Source organism: Adiantum capillus-veneris, chromosome 3 (assembly GCF_014529385.1).
Source record: "Adiantum capillus-veneris isolate H3 chromosome 3, ASM1452938v2, whole genome shotgun sequence".
NCBI classification, from domain to species: Eukaryota; Viridiplantae; Streptophyta; class Polypodiopsida; order Polypodiales; family Pteridaceae; genus Adiantum; species Adiantum capillus-veneris.
The window spans coordinates 122,449,662-122,477,089 of record NC_140933.1 but is presented as its reverse complement, the minus strand read 5'-3'; the positions used below and the strand labels follow the sequence as shown (position 1 = coordinate 122,477,089).

The 27,428-nt window shown below is 45.1% G+C and overlaps 1 protein-coding gene across 9 annotated transcripts in view; it reads left to right on the top strand.

Annotated features, from left to right (window-relative positions):
- Positions 1-27,428, top strand: part of LOC147461631 (uncharacterized) — a 122,894-nt gene that overhangs the window by 16,110 nt on the left and 79,356 nt on the right. For 8 of the 9 annotated variants that reach the window (XM_086509121.1, XM_086509123.1, XM_086509122.1 and 5 more), the window contains exons 2-3: positions 14,296-14,374; positions 14,458-14,522. In XM_086509121.1, the coding sequence (XP_086365247.1) occupies positions 14,296-14,374; positions 14,458-14,522 (144 nt within the window). Of the gene's footprint in view, positions 1-14,218; positions 14,375-14,457; positions 14,523-27,428 lie in introns of all 9 variants that reach the window. The other variant, XM_086509127.1, reaches the window with a different exon arrangement.

Sequence of the window (27,428 nt, the reverse complement as noted above, 5' to 3'; positions counted from 1 at the left end):
GTTTTGACAACATTCTGGTGTCGTATTCTTCTCTCTCTATCTCTCAGTCTCATGTACCTTCATTCACAGTGTTCTCCACTTTGTTTGTGTCCATTGCACTCTCTCACTAAAGGAACGGAAGGCTCTCCCTTCCGTAAGTAAAAGGAACCTTGAGCATAGTTCGGAGCACTCATCTTGAGCAAAGTTCAACATTCACTTCCGCTGCACCTTACATTTTGGTATCGGAGCTTTGGCAGTCTTCTGTATCACTCAAGGAAAGAACCAGAAGAATTTGTTTTTGCTTGTTGCTAACCCAAGTCCTCTTTGGTGTGTCGATTTCTAATTGTGTTTTTGAAGAGTGACAGGAAACCCAAGAAAGAAGGGCTTGTCCAGCCTCCCCTTGTTTCTCTTTTCACTCATTGAGAGCAGACCGTGCACTTAGCGGCCGACCAATCGACTGAGGTGGGAAAAAGCAACCTTGGTGTGAGCGCAAGCCTGCCAAGGGGTGCGCCTGCGGGAAAGAGAAGAGCTTGGGTGAAGAGAAGATCCTTTTCTAACACAGATTGCAAGCGAAAGAAGAACCTCAAGAATCGCAAGGCCTCAAGACTCAAGAACCTCAAGACCCTCAAGAACCTCAAGAACCAAGAACCACAAGAACCCAAGTTCCTCGTGGATTGAAGAACCCACGACCTCAGTGTATGGTCATTACCCGAAGCGGAATGGATACTTCGCATGAAGGTGATGAGCATGAAGAAGGTGAAGAAGAATTTTCTCCACCACGAGGTTTTTCTGACCCTCCCCCTTCCCCATCTACGCCACGGATTGCATCAGCTCCTATGGAGGCTTTGGTCAAGTCGATGATGGACATAATGACACAATAACAAGAAGTGAATCGTGTTGCGATGGCACAACTAGAAAGAAAAGCAGAACGACAAGAAGCCGTGGAGCATGAACGCCAAAACAGATAAGAAATCTTGGATCGTGAAGCGCGCTTGGTGGCCGAGGAACGAAAAGAAAGAAAAGCAGAAAGAAAATAGCTTTGGAGCGTGAGCGCGATCAAGTGCGCTTGGCGGCTGAAGAAGACAGTCAGCTATTGAACGTGAGCGTGAGGAAGCGCGCTTGGCGGCCGAAGAAAGACGAGTGGCCTTGGAGGCCGAGCGTGAGATACAGAGAGACCTACTCATGCAAGAGTTGGTCGGATAGGTTCTCACCTCGAAACGCGAGCCGGATAAAGATGTTGGTGGTTCATTAAGTGGCGCACGCCGAGATTCGGACTCCAACAACCCCGTCACAGAGAAGATCACGTTCAATAAGTATGATGGTAAGATGGATGCTAGTGTTATTCATTCTTGGTTGCATCAATTTAATGCTTATTTTGCGACAACTAAGAAGACAAGAAATAGCAAGGTTTTGACGGCAGCTATGTACCTTGCCAGTGATGCCATTAATTGGTACCACGCATAGCAAGAAGCATAGTTGACCGTGCACCTAGAGGAAGCCGAGGAAGGCACGTCCCTTTCCTTCAATTGGGCCGACTTCCAAGACAAGCTCAAGGCACGGTTTATGCCCCCACAGTACCTAGCACGGTTGAAAGACGATTGACGCAGTCTCAAGCAAAATGGTATGCCAGTCTAATTGTGTTTTGCAGCTCGGCACCCAATTACGCAAATCGGATATGAGCGCAAGGAGGCTTTTATTTTTGGGTTGGACGACTATATCAGGTTTGATGTCGAAGTCCTCGACCCAATCGATCTCAACAAGGCGGTACCGATTGCTCTCGCACAAGAGATAAGCACAACAAGGGAAAGCCTAAGGAAAACAAGACTTCCACAAGTACCTCTCAGACTTCTCAGAATACTCAGAACAATAAGAACGGTAACTCTTCTAACCAATCTTCCAATAGTCTCTCAGAAAAGAACTCTCCAAATGAACCTAAGGGTAAAGCTAACACAATTGCTAAACCTAAGTTCACTCGAGATGAAAAGGCAGAAAAAGGAATTTTAGGAGGAGATATCATTTATTCTAAGGAAGGTCGTTGTTATCATTGTCACATTAAGAGTCACATAAAAAGAACATGTCCTAAGCTTGAATCTAATGACACTAAAGAACCCACAGAACCCACTTCCTCTGTCAATGCAATAACTGAGAACACGAGTGTGACCCAAGTCTCTCATTGATGAGTCTTTCATTAAGTGTTATGGTCATGTGAAGGTCAGCGTTTTGTTATATTGTTTGTTGCTAAATTGGCTTTATCTTACAGAAAAATAATTCTAAACGAATTATTGGATTTATAAGTGAGAGGGTTTTCTCGCTTGGAACACCAAGGAAAAATAACTCTAAATGAATTATTGGAAATTTAAGTGAGAGGGCTTTTCTCACTGAAGGAACGGGAATATTTGTAAGGCCACCAGGAACGGGTACTTCTGATGCGTCACATCGGATGGGTGACAGGGAGCATCGGAAAGAAGTAACCGACCATCCGGTAACGGACATCTCTGATGCGTCATAGGATGGGTGACATAGAGCATCGTGAAGGAGATTGTACCGTAAGTTCGGTAGGAAAAGACTAGGTGATGGGTATTCCTGATGCGTCACAAGGTGGGTGACGGGTGCATCGGAAAGGGAATATCCATAGTCGGGAGGAAATTCCGAACTGTGTTGAATTGTGCACAAGGAAAAGCAAGCACTTGAATGAAGATGGGTTCAGAGGAAACTTTGAGGAAAAACAAATGCTTTCTGAGAAAGCGGGATTGCTTTTCGGGAAAGCAAATGCTTTCCTGCGAGGAAGTCTATGTCTGTATTGCAACTGTGCATGTGATTGCATCCAGGGACGCCTGGGAAGTGCTGTGAAAGCATTGTTTTTAACTTATAAAATTTTATTGAGTTTTTGGGCAGGTTCAGACTATTTTTAAAATATGCCGTCCGCCCACTTAATAAGTGGGCAGCCATCTGATAAATAAGGCAACAGATCGGCCAGCGTTTTCTCTCTCTCTCTCTCTCTCTCTCTCTCTCTCTCTCTCTCTCTCTCTCTCTCTCTCTCTCTCTTTCTGGCAGAACAAAAAAAAAGAAAAAATGAAAAAAAAAAGCGAAAAAAAAAAGCCGCGATCTCTACGCGAGCAGCTTTTCGTGCCTGTGGCTAGGAGCTATAAAAGCATCACATGCCCTCACTGAGAGGGGAAGACCAATCTTTGCAAGGAGGAGATGCTGCTGCAGATTTCAGCCGTAAAGAAGACGTTGCCGGTGATGCCCATGGCTGCCCCAAGTGTACCAGATGTCGCCAAGACCCAGTGTGCGAGTTCCCTCGCGAAGAAGTGCCTACGGAGCGTGTTTCCATCGCGAGAAGTTGCTGGTTTTCTCTGTTTTCAGCCCATAAACGTCGTAGACGGGGCTGATCTACGAGAAGGAACCCGAGAACACACCTCTTCTATGTGTAAGATTGGAAGAGAGGATTTTCTATGTAGAGATCTCTTTCGGGGAATTGTTTTTCGAGAACGGAGTTGCATTTCGAGCGTCGAGACTTTGAAGGTAACGATTTTCATGTTATGAACTTTGAGTATTTGTTTGCAGGTGTACTTCTTCTTAGTGAGGGGGAGTAGGAGCAGAGGAAGGTATGAGCCTCTGCAAGAGAAAAGCGCTCTGAGGAACTAGAGCCAGATCAGCCCAGGAGTTTCGTACCCGAGTTTGGGAAGTAGATCCACGGATCGGAGAGAGGTAGTCTCTCAAGTTGTGATCCGGAAGTTGGGATTCCCAAGTAAGGACTTCGTGTCCGGGAAAGCAGAGTTGTTTTGCAGGAAGAGGACTCTGGAAAGAGAGTTGGAAAAGAGTTGTAGGGATGTCATGCCCTGAGTTTGGAAGGTGAGTTCGAGAGGCGAGAACCTTGATTCTCGAGGAATTGGAATAAGGAACGGAAGTCCCTTGGAATAGGGTTTTGCCCTAGGAATCGGAAGCTGAGGCTTTCGGGAACCATCAAGTCTTATTCTAGAAAGAACGTGGTAATACGTCAAGTGCTTGTATAGACTTCTCCTCAGTAATAAAGATACTATTACGGGGGGGGACCAGCCCATCTTCTGGTCCCCAGTAATGTGTCGATCTTCTCACTCTCTATTTATTTCTCTCTATATCCTCTGGCTTTAGTAATAAGTGATAGATCCTATTTATCTGAATGTATTTTATATTGTTATACGCTCCCGTTTGTGACATTGTTTGACCCAGGTAGTATTCATAATGTGATTAGTGACTCTCTTTTCGAAAGAGCCCGCTTGGAGGTTCGCAAGACATCTCCTTTCAAGGTTGTTCGGGCTTCACTCCCGGTATGGACTCTCTCATCATGCAAGAGTGCCTTGATGTTTTGTTCATTGTTCAACAAGCGTCCTTCCGCAGAAAATTTGTAGTCTCTCCTCTCTCAGGATGTGATATGCTTTTAGGCATTCGATGGTTTCGTGAGCATAACTCTCTCATTGATTGGGCAGCTAATACATTCACTTCCAATGCTAAAAGTGACTCTCCCATTGTCATTCGTGGGGAGCAAGTTGTTCATTCTTCATCTCTCATTTCTAATGTGTAAGCGAAGATTGACAGGATTCAGGAGAAGGAGACTCTCTCAGTCTCGTCTTCTCCAAAGCATGACACATGATTTGGATGATAATGACAAGCATGATGAATTGCATGATGATGATAAGCATGATGAATTGCATGATAATGATCTGCATGATCAAGATTTGATTATTCGCGAGCATGATGGTTTGCATGATAAAGATGTGATTGTTCACAAGGATGATGGTTTAGTTGATACTTTGTCTAGTGAAGCTAATCTCATTGCAGATTAAATCAGTCACGAAGAACCGATCTTGGCTCTCGAGCCTAGGTCCGAAGAACCCCCACAGGAAGTACTATGTGTTCGAATGATTAGTTAGCACGCATTGTTCGAGTGTTTCATTCGTGATGCTTTCCTATATTTTAGTCACCGTCCTTATGTGATCCCTTTTCACAGGCATGCCATATTGCACGTTGAATACGATTCACTCATGAATGAGCACGGATGTATGCGAATTACTCATAAAAATATGAAATATTTGCACCCAAGAAATTCACATTCCATGTCTCTTCCTTGGCATGACATAGTATCCGAAAGAGCACAAGAAGGATTGAGCATCAAGCATGGGCATTTCCATTGTGATTTGCCCCAATTGATAGATTTAGATCAGAAAGACGAGTTTTGATTCCATTGTTTGCGTGTGTTTGATGAATGGTTTTACACTCCGTCTATATGTTCATTTACATTGCATGCACAGTCTTTAAAGAAGACTAGAATTTTTCCAGTCACTTTACATGGAATGGGTATGTTCATGTTTTTGTGTTAGAAGTGGTTTCAGGAATTTTCATCCTCGGAGATTCTTGAAGAAGGTAGACGCATGACTATAAACGAAGTTGAAGCATTGAAGGAGCCACAAATGACTTTGTGTCGCTTTCGGCGCGGCCCAAAGAAGCAAGTGTTGCAGACCTTTCTGAAGTTCAAGTATCGCCTGACCCACACATCAGAGTGGGCTGACGAAGAGTGTTTTCTAGGATTCCGGACGCTGTTGGCAAGTCCCTCGACGCCATACAGTTCGGTACCTGTACCTCACTTTGAAAAGGAGGGGATGTGACGTGCACATCTAACCCTATGTGTACGTGAACAAGCTACTTCATGACATGGGTTCAGTTCAATTCAGTCAGTCTAGCCTAGGAAGTGTTCTGGCACTTTTGTGAGTCTGTTCGCAGACCGTGTATGTCTAGGCACTTACAGAGTAGATGCATATACTTTGGTTGCACACAACATGATCATCAAATTTCCATTAGAACCCATCAAGAGCATTTTTACAGTGTATAGACCTATTTTCTCTATTTTTGACATTTTTCACTTATTATTTTTAAGTGACTTTTGTTGGGAACTAGGTGGGGCAATTTTGACAGCCAAGTATATAAGAAACCCTAGCGCTAGCACTTTCTGGCAGAAGAGGCAGCATAAAAACAGCATTCAACAGGCACCTTCTCACCAAGACTACTCCCCCCCAATCAGCAAACCTAGCGTTTTGCTGCAAGCAGGCTAGCGTTTTTCACCTACATCAGCCCCTGGCGTTTTTGTACAGCAGATTAGCCCGACAACAGCAAGACAACAGAAACCCTAGCGTTTTTGCAACAAAACACAGAACCAGCCCTAGCGTTTTTGGATCAACAAGCAAGCTTAGCGTTTTGCAGATTCATCGCGATAGAACTTAGATCTAGACTAGCGTTTTCAATTTTAGCACATAGACTCCGCAGAACAAGTCCCGAACCTCGCAGATCTCACCTTCCCATAGCAGATCCTCGCCGCATGGTCATATCCAGCGTAGTTTGCAGTTTCAACCCGAAAAACACAAATTTCAGCATCTGCGTTTTCAGCGTGTCCTCGTCGCATCGTCGCCATCGACATTGTCATCGACATAGAGTCAGAATTCAGCAGATAAAGATTTGCAGATTTCAGCCATTAGCGTTTCGAGATTTCAGCCTGTCTCGTTGTCGTCCTCATCATCGTCGACATCGTCGGCAAGTCCAAAGCATTGTAGAGATTTGTGCAATCAATAGTAGACCGCTCTCGCCATAGAGGGTGGGGCCTTCAGAGGAGGGTTTTGACAACATTCTTGTGTCGTATTCTTCTCTCTCTATCTCTCAGTCTCATGTACCTTCATTCACAGTGTTCTCCACTTTGTTTGTGTCCATTGCACTCTCTCACTAAAGGAACGAAAGGCTCTCCCTTTCATAAGTAAAAAGAACCTTGAGCACAATTGGGAGCACTTATTTTGAGCAAAGTTCAACATTCACTTCTGCTGCACCTTACAAACAAACTTGGACACCCCAAGTTTGGAATCTGGCACAACACACGTGATAGATTCACTTTAAACACTTCACACTTAAATCAGAGTTTCATTGAGTAGACACGGTCCGGCGTAGTTCCATGCCCATAGAGATTGGCCTCAAAGACTGGCGCCCCTTTCGGTATTTCTTTATGTATTAATAATTGAGCAAAGTACAACTGCCCTTAGGTCGCCTCTGCTCACTGGCTCGTCAGCATGAAGTGAGCCAGAGAGAACCCAAGGGGCTTATTTAAAGGCCCTTGGCCTAGGTGAAAAGTAGTACATGAAAAGCTTGCAACTTCAAAGCACTAGGCTCTCCAAAAGCAGCCAGCGCACAAAGCGGAAATCCGTACAACCTGCCACATCACCTTAGCAACGCGTTTTACGGAGATTTTCGTACGGCTAGCCACGTGAGCACCATCATCGCGTTTTATAGAAATTTCCGTATGGCCAGTCACTGAAGTTCCTTTATTAAAATACTCTAGTGTCACTAAGGCCTTGTCAACAGGTGCCCTATAAGTTGGGGACACTTATGGTCATGTCACATCATGAGTTTGTGACAATAACCATGGGAGAAGTCTCCATGGACAAAATCCCAAGTAAACGGTGACTTTCCACATATCTAGGAGCACTTTACAAAACCTGGCAAGAAATTACAGCACACTAAAATCTTTGTTTTTGGCCTCCAATTTGCACCAAAACACTTGCTCGGTGGTTCCCTAGCTTCCTTGAGGCTCCTGGGGCATGTAGGCATCAAAACTGGCCAAAACCCTAAACTTGCAAAAAATTACAGCAAGCTGTAATTCTCTGTTTTGCGCTCCAATTCGCGTGCTGATCTCTCCTATGGGTAGCCCTCAAGCTCTCGCAACTTGCCTTTTGAATTAGACGAGATTCTTCGTGGGAAATCTCTCTAAATTGTCTTGTACAACACCCAAGGCTTTTCGGAGACACTCCGTTTTTGCATTCCTTTGCGATGGAACTGTGCGTACCCGAAGAGGATTAGCAATTAGCTAATCCAATTCCCGTACAGAAGGCCCTTGCCTTGGCAAACATGCATGAAACCCCCATAACTGTACATGGTCATCTGATATGCCCAACTAGAGGGGCAAAACCATATGTGCAAAGGGGAGAGAGAGATGCGCGAGAGCAAATCATCCCATTGCATGAGACAAGGGAGAAGGCAAGTCTCACTTTCAGACTCTGCGTCCAGATGCTCTCTAGAGTGGGAGCCCTCACCACTTATTTATGTTTACAAGGTTGCCAAAAGCAGAGCCCCAAAAGCTTCAAATCAAAAGCCTAAAATAAAAGCAATGGCTCTTTTCTCTCTCAATTCTCTTGAGCTTTTTGGAAAATAAAGCAAAGTATTCTCTCTCTCTTCCTTGCAATTTGCATAGAGCAAAATGCAGCCCAGCGTATTTTTTCAATTTATGGGATTATGCCACGTCATCATCACGGAAATTTGTCTGCTGCCCTTTTTAAGGTTAGGGTTAGGGTTAGGGTTTCTGCTGTTTTTAGGGTTTTTGGCAAATTTTAGGGTTTGCAGGTTTTAGGGTTAGGGTTTGCAGATATAGGGTTTTCAACAGCAGTCATGGTTTCGGCTCTCGGGTAGACACATCATCACTTTGTGACATACCCCCCTCTTGAAAGCATTATAATCACCCATGATTACGCCTGCAAAACAGACACATGCCATAAACTGTCTTAGCAGACACTGACTGTTAGTACCTACGTACTAGGAACACACATCTAGCACATGTACCAATCGACAGTCACATCACACGACATCACAGGACATCACTAGACATCACAGGACATCACATGACATTCAACATTCATTCGGATCTTAGACCATGATTTATCGGCAATGTAGCTAGCAATCGCATCTAGATCCAATCGGGACCTCATCGATGTCCGATTGACTAACCCCTATTGCAACCATGTCTATTCGAGATCAATCAGACCAAAATGCTGCAGTTATTTCGTCTATCAGTTCCTGCACTTAAAAGAAGTCAAGAACAAATCAGTATCATAATCAGGAATTCCATTTCATAAAGTCATACAACAGAATACTGCCAGCTTTTAGTATCCCTGAAGCTCGAAGAGACATCAGTGAATCTAGTATCTAAATCAAGGCATCTATTGACAAAGGAGCGGAGTGACTCCCCTCTTGTGCATCCCACTGCACCAGATCTCCGGCCAAGCTGAATTCTGGGTTCGATTTGGACTAGACTATGCTAAACCAAAAGCCTCGAGGTAACGTTTCACAATCTGAGGAGTATCTGCCAGGTCCTCCTTCTCCATCCACTTCGCATCCAATGCAGGATAGTTCTTGACCTTTATTCTTCGTATCCTTATGTGCCACAATATGTTCAGAACAAGGATCTCCTCGTTTTCTTCCACTTCAGGTTGCCCATCAGGCTCCCCATCATCAGGCACATCACCTTTAAAAGGTTTCAAGAGACTCACATGCAATGCATTGTGAATCCTCCAAGTATCTGGCAGTTTCAATCAGAAGGAGACATCATTTATCTTTTCAGTGATCTGGAAAGGGGCGTAGCATCGCATACTAAGCTTTGGAAAAAGCGTCTCCTTTTCCTTTTTCTTTCTCAGGCATGCCTTCTCAAAACGTAAGAGCACCCAATCATCCTCCTTCAATTCAAGTCGCGACGATGGCGATCCGCTGCCTTTTTCGGTCGTTCTTGAGATTCTGCAAAGTCTCGCAAACCTTGGCAAAAGCCGTATCTAAGTCTCGCTATATTCATCCGCTTAAAAAATCTTATCTTTCGTGCTTAGGAAGGGTGGAACCTTCGTAGCACCTTCATCATCTCAAATGGCGCCTTCCCCGTCGAAGAGTGTATCGTGTTATTGTAGGCAAATTTGCACCAAAGGTAGGTACTTTTCCAATTGAGTCTTCTGATCCGAGATAAGACTTAATAAATTTAAAACCACTGAATTGGCAATCTCAGATTGCCCATTAGTCTGCGGGTGGAACGATGACGAGCAACCGCGTGCCAATGTTCTCCCAAATTGCCTTCCAAAACAAACTCGTGAATCTGGGGTCTCTGTCGGAGACAATCGTCTCAGGCATGCGATGTAATCTGAAAATCTGGGCCACAAACAGTCTCGCTAAGTGATCCGGCTTGACTGTTTTCTTCATTGGAATGAAATGAGCCTGTTTTCTAAATCTATCAATAACAATCCAAATACCATCGTGACCACTCTGTGTTCTCGGGAGATAAAAAATGAAATCCATTGCAATACTTTCCCAGGGGCGGGTGGATATGGGCAAAGGCTGTAACAATCCTCGTGCTTTATGCCTGTCAAACTTGACCTTCTGGCATACTAAGCAACTACGCACAAACTCTTCCACATCCTTTTTGAGTCGGATCCATTTGCACTCTTGCTGCTAAGACAATATGTCCCAAAAAGTGTATCTCTGGTAGGAAAAATTCACTTTTCTTTGCATTAATCACTAACTTGTGATCTCGTAATGCCTGAAAAATCTGAAGCAGATGATCTCTGTGTTCTGCCTCATTCTTGGAGAAAACAATGATATCGTCAAAAAACGTGCCAACAAACAGCCTGTACTCTCAAAAAATCCTGTCCATCATCCGGGTAAATGTCGCAGGAGCATTGGTTAAGCCAAAAGGCATCACCAAAAACTCAAATAATCCAAGAGTCGTCCGAAAAGCTGTCTTGTAGACATCTCCCTGCGCGATTCTGATATGATGATATCCACTCTTCAAATCAATCCTACTAAAGCACAAAGATCCCTGTAATCTGTCAAGTATATCATCGATCCTAGGAATTGGAAATCTGTTCTTGATGGTGATTTTGTTTAGAGCTCTATAATCGATGCACATTCTCCAAGATCCGTCTTTCTTCAAAACCAACAACATTGGAAAGCAATACGGTGAAGTACTAGGCTGGACAAGACCCTTTTCCAAGAGGTCTTTCACTTGGTTCATAATCTCTTCATTCTGTGCTCGGCTCACACGATAAGGTGGCCGGTTCGGTGGTGTGCTTCCAGGTATTAGATCAATGGTATGATCTTCAGGATGAGCAGGTGGTAACTCGCCTGGTAGGCCCTCTGAGAAGCAATCGGCGTGAGAGTGGAGAGAATCTTGGCGTTCTTTATTAAGTTTAGACATATTTGTCGTATCCTTATCGCTCAATTCTTTCATAAAGATCGAGTAAACAAACAGATTGGATTTCATTAATTTAGAAATGGCCGAAGCCGATACAATAGGGACAGACTCGCCCTTCAGTTTAATATCAAGTACAATGGTTCTGCCCTTCTCTGTAGTCAATGTCGCTTTCCTCGCCCGATAATCGACCACGGCGTTGTTCTTGTGGTACCAGGGAATCCCTAAGAGAACATCACAACCCTCCAAAGGCATTATGAAAAAGTCCTCATGTCCCAAATACCCCTGACAATGCAACTGAAGTTTGCCAGTGACAGGTGTAATGGCTACGTCCCTGCCGGGTGCCACTAGAACTGCTTCCGCAAGTGGTCCCATCCGATCGGGAGTGATCTCGAGCCTTGCCGCCAATTCTGGTGAAACAAAGTTGGCCTTGGCTCCTCCATCAAAGAAGATCAGGGCCTCTTGGTCTTTCACTTTGCCCCAAGATCGGCAAAGTTTTGTACTCTCGTCCATGGTGTTGGGATCGGTATCCACACAATCTGGAACCAGTCCTGTTTTCATCTTGCCTTTTCTTCCACGTTCCTCAGCTGCTCTCGAACCCTTAGGCCTTTCTTCGTCCTTGTCATTCTATTCTTTCTGTGTCTTTTTAGGGCACTTCGCAGAGATATGTCCATGTTCCGTGCATCCAAAGCACTTCCCCTCCCTGATGAAGCGAGCTCTCTCCTGAGGGATAAGCTTGGGTCGTCATCCTCCTTTTCTGGGTTGCTCTTTCTCTTTCTACTTTCATTCGTTGAAGTGTGTTCTGCTCGTTGTGTCATGACCTCATCGGTGGGGTAGGTCAGACTGCCATAGTGAATGGGAAAGCCCCGTTTTGCATGACTCATCAACTCCGGAATAGAAGCTGACTTCTGTTCCAAGCAGTGATCTTGGATCTCTGTAGGTAGACCCAAGGTAAACCGCTCAATTTGTTCTCTGAACGAGATCTTCTTGAATGAAGAGGCGGGTAGAAAAGAGCTCCAGAATCTCTCACAGTAAGCATCCACTGTATTTCTCTTGGTCATCCAAAGATGGTTCCAAGCAGCTCGTATATTGCGTTCATACTCTTGCGTTGGCCAAGAAGAAAATAAAAAGCTTCTTAAATTTCAGCCATTTAAATGGCACAGTCTTGTTTAAAAGAAGCGTGGACCACCAAGTTCGAGCATTCCCCTTAAAATAAGAGGCAGCTCTCCGAATCTTGGAGTGCTCTGAGTAGCGTCCTCCCGCGAAAGCAATGTCAAACTGCTGTATAAAAGACAAAGCCTTCGAAGCATCTTTGTATCTTGAAAAAGTGTCAAATTTGATCGACTGTCCACCTTTTTTAAACTCTTGGACTTTCTTGCTTTTATCTTCTAGAAAGTCATACTGGTTGGCTTTATAAAAATTCTTCTTGTTCGCATAAAATTTGCCGTCATCAGAGTCTGAACTATCCGTAGACGAGTCCTCTGTAGAACTGTCACTCACTGGGCGAGATTTAGGCTTCTTTGCCTTTTTCTTGCCCTTTCCGAAGCGTTGTTTCTTGCTTCGCTTTTTGCCTTTTTTGTCTTCTTTGCTCGAATCTGAAGAGCTAGAAGAAATGTCAGAAGAAGAAGAAGAAGAAGAAGAAGAACTGGGTACTTCTTCAAATCGAACACGCTTCTTCTGTTTCTTTGCTGTCAAATGTCGATTGACGACCCAAATAACCCGGGAAGTCAATGCCTTTCTTCTGCTTTTTGCCATGCTTTTTTAGCTTTGTTGTGCGCGTCAAAAAGCTGAGCAATCCTTGCATCAACCACCTCTTCTAATTCCTTCTCTGAATAGGTCTTGTGAGCAGAAGGTTTCTTGAGAGCGGGTTTCGGGGGTGGTGTTGTGGTTTTCTGCCACTGCTCATGCACTTCCTGAAAAGAAGGCTAGCTCATATATTTTGCCAATTTCGGGTCCTTCACAAAACTGAGCATCATCTTTGTTGCATCACCGATCAATTGACGACGCTTCATCTCTTGTTGCTCCGCCTGAGTAGGCCGAGGCGGGCCATACTCTCTGCCGGAATCTTCATTGTGATCCCTGCCTGCATCCCCGGATGTAGAGGGAGTCGATTGATCCTTGCGTGAAGCCATAGGTGCCGCAAAAAAAGAATTGGGGATCGGATTTCCCGTAGAAGAGAAATCTGTCGTGCTCTGATACCACTGTAACAGACTTGGACACTCCAAGTCAAGAATCAATCACAACAGCACCAAATAACCACTTCAAAACAGTTCACAGTTCACAATAGATTTGCACTGGCCCGGTGGAGTTCCGTGCCTAGAGATATTGGCCCCAAAGACTGGCGCCCCTTTCGGTATTTCTTTATGTATTAATCAGTGTTCAAAGTACAAGAGTGGATCGGGTTCTCACTCTTAGACTCTGCGTCTAGACGCTCTCCAGAGTGGGAGCCCTCACCACTTATTTATTGTTTACAAGGGTTGCCAAAAGCAGAGCCCCAAAAGCTTTAAATCAAAAGCCTAAAATAAAAGCAATGGCTCTTTTCTCTTTCAATTCTCTTGAGCTTTTTGGAAAATAAAGCAAAGTATTCTCTCTCTCTTCCTCACAATTTGCGTAGAGCAAAAAGCAGCACAACGCAATTTACGGGATTTTGCCACGTCATCATCACGGAAATCTGTCTGCTGCCCTTTTTAGGGTTAGGGTTAGGGTTAGGGTTTCTGCTGTTTTTAGGGTTTCTGGCAGATTTTAGGGTTTGCAGGTTTTAGGGTTTTCAGCAGCAGTCATGGTTTCCGCTCTCGGGCAGACACGTCATCACTTTGTGACATCACATGTCAAATTTTGTTGCAAAAAGTGTTTAATTACCTAGCTTGTTGGCTGTCTCTTCCAAATTGTACAGCTCGTAGTGCTACTACATTGTGGAGTGTATGTCCTTTGTTTCAAATTTTATCTTACTTATGACTTGTTTGAACTAGTTCCTCAGACATTCTACAGCATTCAAAATGGTCATCATATACATAGCATATTTTGTTGCATAGAGTAGCCGGCTAAAATTTATGTAAAGTGTAAACTTCGCTCATTTGAACATCACGACTTTCTACATATGTCTTTAATAAGTTTTTCAAAAGAAAAAATCAATCTTTTCCATTCAACTATTGTTTATAGACAGTGTAGTGCATCCAACGTGTCGCGCTAACTCTTGAATACTCCTTTGTTCATAAATTGTAGGTAGTTGCAACTTTAGCTTTATTGCTGTGCTCTTTGCCATATGAACATGATCAATACACTATTGCCATGCGTTGAAGGTGCTTGTACACGGGAGAGAGTTGGCAATTGTGCAGCCAAGAGATGTTGATAATATTTTGGATATGTATATCAATCAAGGTGCCTCCTATTATTTGTTATGGCCAGCTGACTTGCTCTTGTCAAGAGGTTTTTGTCCAAGATAAAGTTGTGTGATCAATCAGGTAGACTTGATGGGGATCCGTACTGGTGCAGGATTTGGCCTTCAGCAATAGCACTCGCAGAGGAGGTATGTGTGTGTGTGCTTTGCATTGACTATAATCCTGACAAGAAATGTTCCTATCATCATTGTGTCATTTTGTATAGGCGTTTGATATGAAACTAGATGTATATGATTTTATGCCTTTGGCTGCTAGATATAATCTTTTTGAAGTTGTGTTAACACTTAGGTTGATAATTGCATTTGCATCAAAGGAGCATTTGCAAAAAAGGCTCCTTGCACTTGGGGCACGTAACTTGGTTGATGGTAACCTGGCTTGTCTTGCATTGCATTTCGTTCCCATCGTACTTCATCCAGAAATGCTTTATCACAGACGGCGACGATTTTGTTTGACAATACTTCACTATCTTTTTGCTTCTTTTGTGTGGTCATGGACCTCAAGCTCTCGACGATTTTGTTTGACAATGACTTCACTATCTTTTTGCTTCTTTTGTATGGTCATGGACCTCAAGCTCTCACAAGGTAGGCTTTCTTAGTCCAAAAAGCGAAAATAAATGACATATACTTTTGGAATTGTCCTAACTTAGATGGCTGGCCTATAGCCTTTGAGAGCTATAAGCTTAGTTCTTTGACACCATTATCTTTTCGGTGCTTGCTTTGAGGTTTTGACTGAGGGGGTGAGTGAAAGCGAGGAACGTAACGATAGTGTGAGAGCACTGACATTGGTAGTAGAGTAACTTCTTGCTCTCTAATATGTGGCATCGCAACGTGCAGAAAACCACTAGAAGATTGTGGTGGTCTAGCTCAAAGGGATCACTCTCCTTTGGATCAGGGTGGTATGGGACACTACTAGTTCCAAATACGGACAAGGAATTGCCATATGCAATGGCTTTATGTACACGGGGACATGCTACTACTACGTCTTCGGATCCGAGGTTTGTCTATTGAGAAAGGAATGTTGTATTGCCAACTTTGTGAGCTTATTCGTAGGACTTCATGGTCTGATGAGTTGATCAGATAGGGTTTTTCATCTCGACTCTTTCTTGCATAAATGGCTTGTACACATGTTGACGGTGTTGTTACACTTTTGTGGGCATTCGACAACGTCAATGTAACGTCACCTTTAGTAATGGGACCAAGGAGCATCCATGGCATACGCAGATCAAGTGCGTAGAGCACACGGCAGGTGCATAGAGCTTGATTGGAGCTCATAGCTAGGGCCAAGAGGCCACGTTACATGTTATGAGGCCTAGGACGGTTGCTTAGGTGTGTAGCCCAACACACCACATATCTAGGTCAAGCTTGGTCAGTGTTCGACCAAGTGTGAACAAGCCAAGAGCATTATATATATATATATATATATATATATATATATATATATATATATATATATATATATATATATATATATAATGTATGGGACGTACGGTTGGGTGTACAATTCATTCTTAGTGCTCCTATGCGGAGAGCTCTTGCTAGAGAGCTGACCATGAGAGGCTATGATGCCTATGTTTCACTGGTATCAAACCAGGTGATATTCTCGCTCGAGGGTGGGAACCACACATATACGCGTGAATAGGTGGTACTTTGGCCTTTACTTCTCTATATTAGAACAAGCTTTGCTAAGAGCATAGCTTCTTTTGCAAATTTTGATGGTTGACTCTTATTTATTTCCGAAAGTTATTGAAGAGAAGGAAGGATGCTTCATTTGCATGGAATTATTTCAATGGCTTAACACAATATTAAATGTTAGTTAAGATGGAGCTTGCCATTCTTTACACTAGATGTGTGTTCTTTAGTGCGCCTTGGTTGTAGAGGTGAAATTAAAGTTCCATCAATAGTAAACTGTGAGCTTCTTGAGTAAAGTTTGGGGGGTGAGGTGCTATTTGCCAAGAAGTAATGTGCAAGTATAAGTATTGTGAGGATTTTCGTTGAGGGGGTGAGTGAAAGCGAGGAACGTAACGATAGTGTGAGAGGTAAGAGTGCTGAATTTTAAGTCATAGAGCTTATTAATAAATGGGCAAGTGCGTTGCGTGGTTACAAGCCAGGTCGTCATCAGAGAAAGAGGAAGAGGAGTGCCGAGGCCTGCTCTGCCACCGACAAGCCTGCAACACAAGGCTTAATCATATATTGTAATGTGCAGAGGAAGTGAATGATGCTGTAAGCTCAGGATGAGTGACCAATGAGTGCTCAAGGGTTCCTTTTACTTAGAGGAAAGGAGAGCCTTTCTTACTTAAAGATAGAAACTGCAATGACCAAAACAAAGAGAGTGGAAAACTGTGAGAGAAAAGTGCATGAGAGTGCTAGAGAGAGTGAGAGAAGAGACGACATGAGATGGGGTCTCAAACCCCCCTCCAAGAGCCCCCTTCTCTATTGCTAGAGAGGTATTTGCTTTAGATTACACAAGTCTGGTACAATGGTTCTAAATGCTGTAGTACTTGACGATGACGATGATGATGTCGACGATGCCGCCGCCGACGACGACCATGACTATGTGGATGACGACGATGGTGTCAGCGTCGAGGTCGAGGTCAAGGTCGAGGCTAAGGATTGAACTGCTGAAAATCTGAAAACGCTAGGGATGCTAATGAGGTCGGAGTCGTGCGGTGAAGCTAATGGGCTGATCTGTCGCCGATGATGTCGATGAATGCTGAAAACCGAAAAATGCTGAATGAACTTGTCACGTGACACATCCAACCCTATGTGTCCGTGGACAAGCTACAGCATGACCAGGGTTCAGTTCAGTCAAGTCAGGTTAGAATAGGAAGTGATCTGGCACTTTTGTGAGTCTATTCGCAGACCGTGCATGTCCAGACACTTAGATTAGATGCATATCCTCTGGTTGCACACAACATGATCATCAGCATTACTATCAGAATCCACATGGGAATTTTCTAGTGCATTAAACTTATTTTCCCTATTTTTGACATTTTTCACTTATTTATTAAGTGACTTTTGTTGGGAACTACGTAGGGCAATTTTGCTAATATAATATATAAGCAAACCACAGTTAGCACTTTCTGGCAGAAGAGGCAGCAGGAGCACCTTGCTTAACAGGCAACTTGTCAGCAGAACTCCACAGAGGCCTAGCGTTTTGCAAGAGACTGCAACACCTAGCATTTTTGGACCAGATCAGCCAGCGTTTTTGATCTTGCAGATTCCTGGCGATAGCAAGAAGCAGAAGCTCCAGCGTTAGCAGATTGACCGCCGCAAGACCATTTCAGCCTAGCGTTTTTGCATCAACGTGAAGCCATCATCATTTTTGTAGATCATCGTGACAAGGCCACAAGAAGACCAGTGTTTTCAGTTTTCAGCAGTTAGCACCCGCAGTACCAATCCCAAACCTTGCAGATCTCACCTTCCCGCAGCAAATCCTCGCCGCACGGTCAGATCCTGCAAAGTTTGCAGTTTCAGCCCGGAAAACGCAGATTTCAGCAGCTGCGTTTTCCGTGCGTCGTCGTCGCATTGTCGCCATCGACACTGACATAGAGTGAGAATTCAGCAGATAAAGATTTGCAGATTTCAGCCCTTAGCATTTTCCGATTTCAGCCCGTCTCGTCGTCGGCAAGTCCAAGCATTGTAGAGATTTGTGCAATCATAAGTAGACCGCTCTCGCCATTGAGAGTGGAGCCTTCGGAGGAGGGTATGACAACATCTTTGGTGTTGTATTGTCTTCTCTCTCTATCTCTCAGTCTCATGCACTTCCATTCACAATGTCCATTCACTTTGTTTATGTCCATTGCACTCTCTCATTCAAGAACGGAAGGCTCTCCCTTCCATAAGTAAAAGGAACCTCGAGCATAGTTCGGAGCACTCATCTTGAGCAAAGTTCAACATTCATTTCCACTGTACCTTACATTGGTATCAGAGCTTTGGTAGTGTTCTGTATAACTCAAGGAAAGAACCACAAGAACCACATAATTTTTTTTTGATTGTTGCGGTTGCACGTTACCCAAGACTGCTTCGGCGTGTCGATTCCTAATGGTGTTTTTGAAGAGTGACGGGAAACCCAAGAAAGAAGGGATTGTCTAGCCTCCCCTTGTTCTCTTTTCACTCATTGACAGCGGACCGTGCACTTAGCGGCCGGCCAATCGACGTGAGGTGGGAAAAAGCAACCTTGGTGTGAGCGCAAGGCCGGTGCGACCGCGGAATAGAGCACACCTCGGGTGAAGAGAAGATCCTTCTCTAACACAGATTGCAAGCGAAAGAAGAACCTCAAGACCCTCAAGAACCCAAGACCCTCAAGAAACCAAGACCCCCAAGAACCTAAGTTCCTCGTGAACTTAAGAACCCAAGACCAGAAGAACCCACAAGAGCCCAAGACTTCAGTGGATGGTCATCACTCAAAGTCGAATGGATACTTCGTTTGGAGGTGATGAGAATGAGAGAGGCGAAGAAGAATTTTCCCCACCAGGAGGTTTTTCCGACCCTCCCCCTTCCCCTTCCCCATCTACGACAAGGATTGCCCTGACTCCTATGGAGGCTTTCGACAAGAGGATGATGGACAAGGAGTTCGCAGAAAGAAGGGCAGCCATAGATCGTGACTACTAAGAAAGAGTGGCAGCCATAGAGTGTAAGTACGACTTGGAAGCCAAAGAAAGACGAGCCAAATTGGATCGCGAGAACAAAGAAAGAGAAGCAGAATTTGATCGCGAGAACAAAGCAAGACAAGCAATGAACGACGGACACATGAAAGAGTTCTTGTGACTCTTTTCTATTGTGCAGGCGTAGTTTGCAAAGAATGAGGAAAAGAAGACTCTCAATCTCTTCTTCTCCAAAGCATGACATACAGGATTTGCATGCTGATAAGCATGATAAATTGCATGATAATGATGAGTATGATGAGTTGGATAATAAGGACAAGCATGATGATTTGCATGATGATCACGATGTGATTTCTCACAAGCATGATGATTTGTATGATCAAGACATGATTGTTCACCAGGATGATGGTTTAGTTGATGCTTTTTCTAGCGAAGCTAACCTCATTGCAGATTCGATCGATCGATCACGAAGAATCGATCTTGGCTTTCGAGTCGAGGTCCACAACAACCCCCCCCCCCCCCCCCCCCCAAAGGCAAATTCGATCAAACACGACGAACCGATCTTGGCTCTCGAGCCTAGGTCCAAAGAACCCTCACAAGAAGTAGTATGTGTTCGTATGATTAGGCAGCATGCATTGTACGAGTGTTTCATTCGTGATCGTTTCCTGTATTTTAGTTAGCGTCTTTATGTGATCCCTTTTCCTAGGCATGACATATTGTACGTTGAGCAGGTTTCACTCATGAATGAGCACGGATATATGCGGATTATTTATGAAAAGCTGAAAAATTTGCATTCAAAAAAGTCACATTCTATGTCTCTTCCTTGGCACGACACAGTCGTAGAAAGAACACAAGAAAGTATGAGCACCAAGCATGGACATTCCGGTTGTGAATTGCTATAGTTGATTGCTTCAGATCAGAAGAGAAAGATTCGATCTCATGGTTTGTGTGTGTGTGGTGAACGGTTTGCCACTCCATCTCTTTGTTCATCTACATTGCATGCACAGTCTTTGAGGAAGACAAGATTTTTTCCAGTCACTTTACATGGAATGTGTTTGTTAATGTTTTTGTGTTCGAAGTGGTTTTAGGAATTTTCAGCCTCGGAGATTCTTGAAGAAGGTAGACACATGACTCTAGACGAAGTGGAAGCAATGAACGAGCCACAAAGGACTTTGTGTCGCTTTCGGCGCGGCCCAAAGAAGCAAGCGTTGCAGACCTTTATGAAGTTCAAGTATCGCATGACCTACGCATCAGAGTGGGCCGGCAAAGAGTCCTTTCCAGGATTCCGGATGCTATTGGCAATCTCCCTCGACGCCATACAATTCGGTACCAGTACCTCACTTTGAAAAGGAGGGGATGTCACGTGATACATCCAACCCTATGTGTCTGTGGACAAGCTTCAGCATGACGAGGGTTCAGTTCAGTCAAGTCAGTCGAAAATAGGAACTGATCTGGCATTTTTGTGAGTCTGTTTGCAGACCGTGCATGTCCAGACACTTAGATTAGATGCATATCCTATGGTTGCACACAACAAGATCATCAGCATTACCATCAGAATCCATCAGGGGAATTTTCCGGGTGCATTAAACCTATTTTCCCTATTTTTGACATTTTTCACTTATTTATTAAGTGACTTTTGTGGGGAACTACGTAGGGCAATTTTGCTAAGATAATATATAAGCAAACCAGAGTTAGCACTTTCTGGTAGAAGAGGCAGCAGGAGCACCTTGCTCAACATGCAACTTCTCAGCAGAACTCCACAGAGGCCTAGCGTTTTGCAAGAGACTGCAACACCTAGCGTTTTTGGACCAGATCAGCCAGCGTTTTTGATCTTGCAGATTCCTGGCGATAACAAGAAGCAGAAGCCCCAGCGTTAGCAGATTCACCGTCGCACGACCATTTCAGCCTAGCGTTTTTGCATCAACCTGAAGCCATCAGCGTTTTTGCAAATAATCGTGACAAGGCCACAAGAAGACCAGCATTTTCAGTTTTCAGCAGTTAGCACCCGCAGTATCAATCCCAAACCTCGCAGATCTCACCTTCCCGCAGCAGATCCTCGCCGCACGGTCAGACCCCCCAAAATTTGCACTTTAATCCCGGAAAACGCAGATTTCAGCATCTGTGTTTTCAGTGCGTCGTCGTCGCATCGTCGCCATTGACATCGTCACCGACATAGAGTGAGAATTCAGCAGATAAAGATTTGCTGATTTCAGCCTGTCTCGTCGTTGTCCTCATCGTCGTCGATATCGTCGGCAAGTCCAAGCATTGTAGAGATTTGTGCAATCATAAGTGGACCGCTCTCGCCATTGAGAGTGGAGCCTTCAGAGGAGGGTCTGACAACATCTTTGGTGTCGTATTGTCTTCTCTCTCTCTCTCTCTCTCTCTCTCTCTCTCAGTCTCATGCACTTCCATTCACAATATCCATTCACTTTGTTTATGTCCATTGCACTCTCTCATTCAAGAACGGAAGGATCTCCCTTCCATAAGTAAAAGGAATCTTGAGCATAGTTCGGAGTACTCATCTTGAGCAAAGTTCAACATTCATTTCCGTTGCACCTTACATTGGTATCAGAGCTTTGGTAGTGTTCTGTATAACTCAAGGAAAGAACCACAAGAACCACGAAATTTTTTTTGATTGTTGCAGTCGCACGTAACCCAAGACTACTTGGGCGTGTCGATTCGTAATCGTGTTTTTGAAGAGTGACGGGGAAGCCAAGAAAGAAGGGCTTGCCCAGACTCCCCTTGTTCTCTTTTCACTCATTGAGAGCGGACCGTGCACTTAGCGGCCGGCCAATCGACATGAGGTGAGAAAAAGAAACCTTGGTGTGAGCGCAAGGCCGCAAAGGGGTGAGTCCGCGGAAAAGAGCAGACCTCGGGTGAAGAGAAGATCCTTTTCTAACACAGATTGCAAGCGAAAGAAGAACCTCAAGAACCTCAAGAACCCAAGAACCTCAAGACCCTCAAGAAACCAAGACCCCCAAGAACCCAAGTTCCTTGTGAACTTAAGAACCCAAGACCACAAGAACCCACAAGAACCCAAGACTTCAGTGGATGGTCATCACTCGAAGCGGATTGGATACTTCGTTTGGAGGTGATGAGCATGAGAGAGGCGAAGAAGAATTTTCCCCACTAGAAGGTTTTTCCGACCCTCCCCCTTCCCCATCTACGACAAGGATTGCCCTGATTCCTATGGAGGCTTTCGACAAGAGGATGATGGACAAGGAGTTCGCAGAAAGAAGGGTAGCCATAGATCGTGACTACGAAGAAAGAGTGGCAGCCATAGAGCGACTTGGAAGCCAAAGAAAGACAAGCCAAATTGGATCCGTGAACAAAGAAAGAGAAGCAGAATTTGATTGCGAGAACAAAGCAAGACAAGCAATGAACGACCGACACATGAAAGAGTTCTTGCGACTCTTTTTTATTGTGCAGGCGCAGTTTGCATAGAATGAGGAAAAGGAGACTCTCTCAATCTCTTCTTCTCCAAAGCATGACATACAGGATTTGCATGTTGATAAGCCTGATGAATTGCATGATAATGATGAGTATGATGATTTTGATAATAAGGACAATTATGATGATTTGCATGATGATCACGATGTGATTTCTCACAAGCATGATGATTTGTATGATCAAGACGTGATTGTTCACCAGGATGATGGTTTAGTTGATGCTTTTTCTAGCGAAGCTAACCTCATTGCAGATTAGATCGATCGATCACGAAGAATCGATCTTGGCTTTCGAGTCGAGGTCCACAGCAACCCCCCCCCCCCCCCCCCCCCTTTAGGCAAATTCGATCAAACACGACAAACCGATCTTGGCTCTCGAGCCTAGGTCCAAACAACCCTCAAGAAGTACTATGTGTTCGTATGATTAGGCAGCACGCATTGTATGAAGTATGTCAATCTCACCACCCACCAGGCATCTTTGAAGCTCTTGACGCAGCCGACCCCTTTGACGCTGAAAGTGGGGCCCTCCTAATCCCTGCACATTCCATGAGATGATCCTCATGGAGTCAGTGAGAGAAAACATCAGCCAACCTCACTATCTTTGAGGCCGGTTTGGATGCGGATTACCCGCATCCGAACGACCTCTAGACAAGTGCGAAAGGAGTGACTGTCCCGCCCAAGGCCCAAGCCGAGCGTGCAGCCCGAAGGGCTACATCCTCTGTCCAAGAATCCTCATGTACAAATACATAACAAGGAGAGCTATGAGTGACAGCAAACAAATCCACCACAATGTGCCTGCAACCCGTTGCATTCGGAGACGTCACGTTGAACTTGGCAAGAGGCCAAAGTGTTTACACCAGATTTGTCACCCCTAAGTCCCCTATGTGGTGCGAGAACTCAGTAGCCTGAATTTGGAGCCAGTCAAGGACTGCGTGTTGGGTCCACTCTGTGTGATCCCTACTGCACAGCGAAAAGGAGAAACCCACCGCTGTGTCCAAAGCCTCAATGCCTCTAGCTGCAAGAAAGAGGACGTGGACTCGAAAGAAAGCCTTCTCCAGGTCAGGAGAAGAGTCACCCAGGAACCATGTGAAGCTGTAGTTGAAGAAGTCGCAACGTCTGCGAATGTCAAAGCTAGTCAAACTTCTAGGGACTGTTGCAAAAGGAGAAGTCTGCACCAAAAAAGGCGGCCTCAGGTGGGCCTGTCTCTCTCGAGCCACACGGCTCGTAGCGAAAGCACTACCAAGAGAATGCCTCGCAGCAGACGCGTGTCCAGTCCCCTACGTGTGAGGAGGAGTGGAGGAGGGGTCGGGAGATGAGGCTGTGGGCCCCACCGGGAAGAGAGGAGGGACGGGAGGCGGAGGTGGAGGTGGGGGAGGGGGAGGGGGAGGGGGAGGAGGAGGAGGCGGGGGAGGCGGAGCGGCAACATCTCAGGGAGGAGGAGGTGGAGGTGGAGGTGGAGGTGGAGGAACTGAAGAGGACTGGGCCTCCTCAGGCAGGTCCTGCTGAAGGGGGTCAAAACGGTTCCCAGTCGGAACCGGGTTGAGTTGGCAGCTTGGGAGAGGTATGTATGACTCTGCGTGTTTCAGATGTGTGGCAGCATTCTAGCTTTGTGAGTCCCCCAGACAGCCTGGCCTTCTCTCACTCGGACCACAGAGTGCAAGGAGTGAATCTATCTCGGATAGATCGCTTCTACACTAGTGACCATGCTTGTGACTTGGGTGGAACAGTTTGCATTCTGGCTGGGACTTCTTTTTCGGACCATGCACCAGTGATCCTCACAGTGACAGATAGACAGAGGAGGTGGAGCACGATGCTACGTATCCCTGAGAGGGTTTTCCTGGACTGTGCGCTCAGAGAGCGAGTAGTTGCTCTTTGGATAGAGGGCTCAAACATGTAGGACTCTCCTGCTCACAGTGGCCTCTTGACTTGCGGAGCTTAGTTGGGGGCTTGCCAGCACAGAGAAGAGGCGCCATGAGTTTGCTTTCCATCGATAGGCATCTCAGTGGATGGAGGTGGGTGACAACGGCTTTCTTTGAGACAGTGGGACCTCGACATACACATGCCTGCTTCAGCGGCTTAGTGCTAGAGTGCCTCAGGCTGGAGGCCCTTGGAGACCTTCGACCATATGGATTTTCACAGAGATGCGCAGAGTTGGTCTGAGCAGGAGACTGGAGGACCGTTTTGTTGTGAGTCTGCTCTGCTCCTGGGAGCATTTGAGGAGAGACTTGGAGCAGCACCAGCCTACTTGCACGGAGGAGCATCTGCGATAGCCCCTTGTTTGGAACCCCATGGTTAACACTCAGAGAGGCCACTTGGTTGGTAGTAGGCCTCATGTTTCTTGGGGTCCGATGGCAGAGGGTGCATCACGCACCTTAGGTGACTGGTTACAGTTCTCAGGCTTGTCAGAGGAGCTTCAGAGCATCCAGCTAAAGGGCATGAGAGGGGTGCAGAGCATGTGTCAAGACATCATAGAGACAGTTCCAGTTGAGTGGCTCACACCTCTGGAGTCAGCAGCACCCAGATGGATGGGGGCCTTCACGCGACTGGAGGTCCTCATCGCAGTTCGGGCTTGTTCAGAGACTCTACCTTCTCTGTTTTCGAGCTACAGGGTGAGGGTCGTTTACACCGTGTTAGGGAATAAAGGCCTAAGTGCCTTGTACTTATAACTTATAAGTTAAAAAGACTTATAAGTGAGGGGGCCCAAGTGTGAATGGCCCCCTAGTCACTTACTCGTATACTCAAATGTGAAGCCCAAAAACAATAGCGTGGCTTTTTCCCAAAAATCCAACGAGCTCTCTCTCTCTCACGTTTTCTCTGCGTGTGCTCTTTCTGCGCCAATCTCCCCTTCTCCTTCACTCTCATTGCATAGGACAGCAAGTGGGCTCTCTCTTCTGCTCCTCCACACATGGTATCAGAGCTTTAGGGTTTCCAAGAGAGCCATCTTCGCAACACAGATCAGAATTCTGTTCTTGCTCGATGCGGGAAGGATATTCAACCGTTTTCGATCAACTCTGTCGCGAAGGGATCCTCTCACCGTGTAGAATCGACCTCCGGTGACAATTTCCCCAAAATTAGGGTTTCAAAAACTGGCGAACAGCAGCCTATTTCTGCTGAAATTGACCAATTTCGGGGTCAATTTGATGCAATTTCATTAGGGCAAGTCTCACAGGTCAATCTTACAGGTGTTTTCACCAACGAGGTTCTGAAAATTCAGCAAAACAGGTGTTTACAGGTCTGATTTTTGCCCTAAAACAGGGAATTTCAGCAAGCAAATGATGTATACACCTTGTGGAAACCTTTGGTAAGGGTTTGGCAGTGAATGTACGCTGTTTTGGGGTGATTTCGCGTGAAATTTGCTCGCTGTTTTTCTGTAACAGCAAGCTGTTTTTTGCCCGATTGCGCACATTTGGGCGTGTTTAGGTCGGCAAAACAGGGTTTCAGTGTTTGCAATCACTCAGAATGGCTTCTAGCAGTGAAAGTGGCAATTTGTTACACATTCGCAAGCTTGAAGGTGCCCATAACTTTGCTATATGGAAGAAGCAATGTTATAATGTGATGTTGCAGAAGAAACAGGCGAAACCTATTAAGTTACAGGGTGTGAAACCGGTTGATATGGAGATTGAAGAATGGGAAGAAGTGGACCAGTTGGCTCGCTCCACGATCATGCTTTCGGTGTCTGACAATTTACTCTTCAATGTAGAGAATGAGCAGACAGCATGGGGCATGTGGAAGCGTTTAGACGAGTTGTATGCACAGCAGAGTGCTGCCAGTAAAGTGTATTGGCTTAAGAAGCTTATGGATCTCCGCATGAAGGAGGGCACGCACATGTCAGTGCACCTCAATGAATTCAATTCTATTTTCAGCCAACTGACAGAGCTGAAATTCACGATTGATGAGGAGTTCAAAGCTACTTTTCTGCTATGCACATTGCCCGAGAGTTGGGATGTATTCCGGACAGCTCTTAGTAACTCAAGTGCGTCACTTAAGTATGCAGATGTAGAGAGTTCTCTCTTGATGGAAGAGATGAACAGGAAGAACATCACAGGTGGGTCTTCTAATGCATTGCACTTGAGAGGCAGGTCTCAACAGAGGGAGAAATCTGACAGTAAGGACAGGGCACGCAGCAAATCTCGTAGGAAAGATGTTGTGTGTCATCATTGTGGAAAGAAAGGGCATTATAAACGGGAATGCTATGAGTGGAAGAAAGAGAAGAACAAGGGTGCTGAAACTGATGCAAAGGACAAGGGAAATGCCAAGAAGAGCATTGTGTTGATTGAGGAAATCAATGTTGCTAGTAGTTGTGACAGTGACAGCAGCACTGATGTACTCAATGCCTCTTCTGTGGATGCACATACCCTTGCTATGGGTTCTGATGTGGACATGCATACTTGGATTCTTGATTCAGGTGCCTCCTTTCATGTAACACCTCATAGGGATTGGTTTACACAGTACTCAGGTGAGGTGCATGGCACTGTTTATTTGGGAGACAACTATGGATGTGACATTGCAGGTATTGGCAGTGTCCAGTTTTCTTTTGCTGATGGTATGACTTTTGTTTTGCACAAAGTGCGTCATGTGCCACAACTCAAGAAGAGTTTGATTAGTACAGGGCAGCTAGATGATGCAGGCTATCACACCACTTTTGGTGATAGCAAGTGGAAAATTTGTAAAGGGGCCCGGATTGTAGCCAAGGGTTGTAAACCGGACACTTTGTATCCTTTGTATGTATCTAGTGTGCGTGACCATGTTGTCGCCGTAACCGAGCAGCCAAGTGTCTCTTTGTGGCATGGCCGGTTGGGACACATGAGTAAAAGAGGAATGGAAACTCTGTCTCGTTGTGGTTATTTGCCGTGTTTGAGGTATGCTGATTTTTCTCATTGTGAGCACTGTATTTATGGTAAGCACAGTCAAACACCGCACAAAAGGTCACTTTCTTTGAAGTCTGAGAGGTTAGACTTAGTGCATTCCGATGTATGTGAAATGCC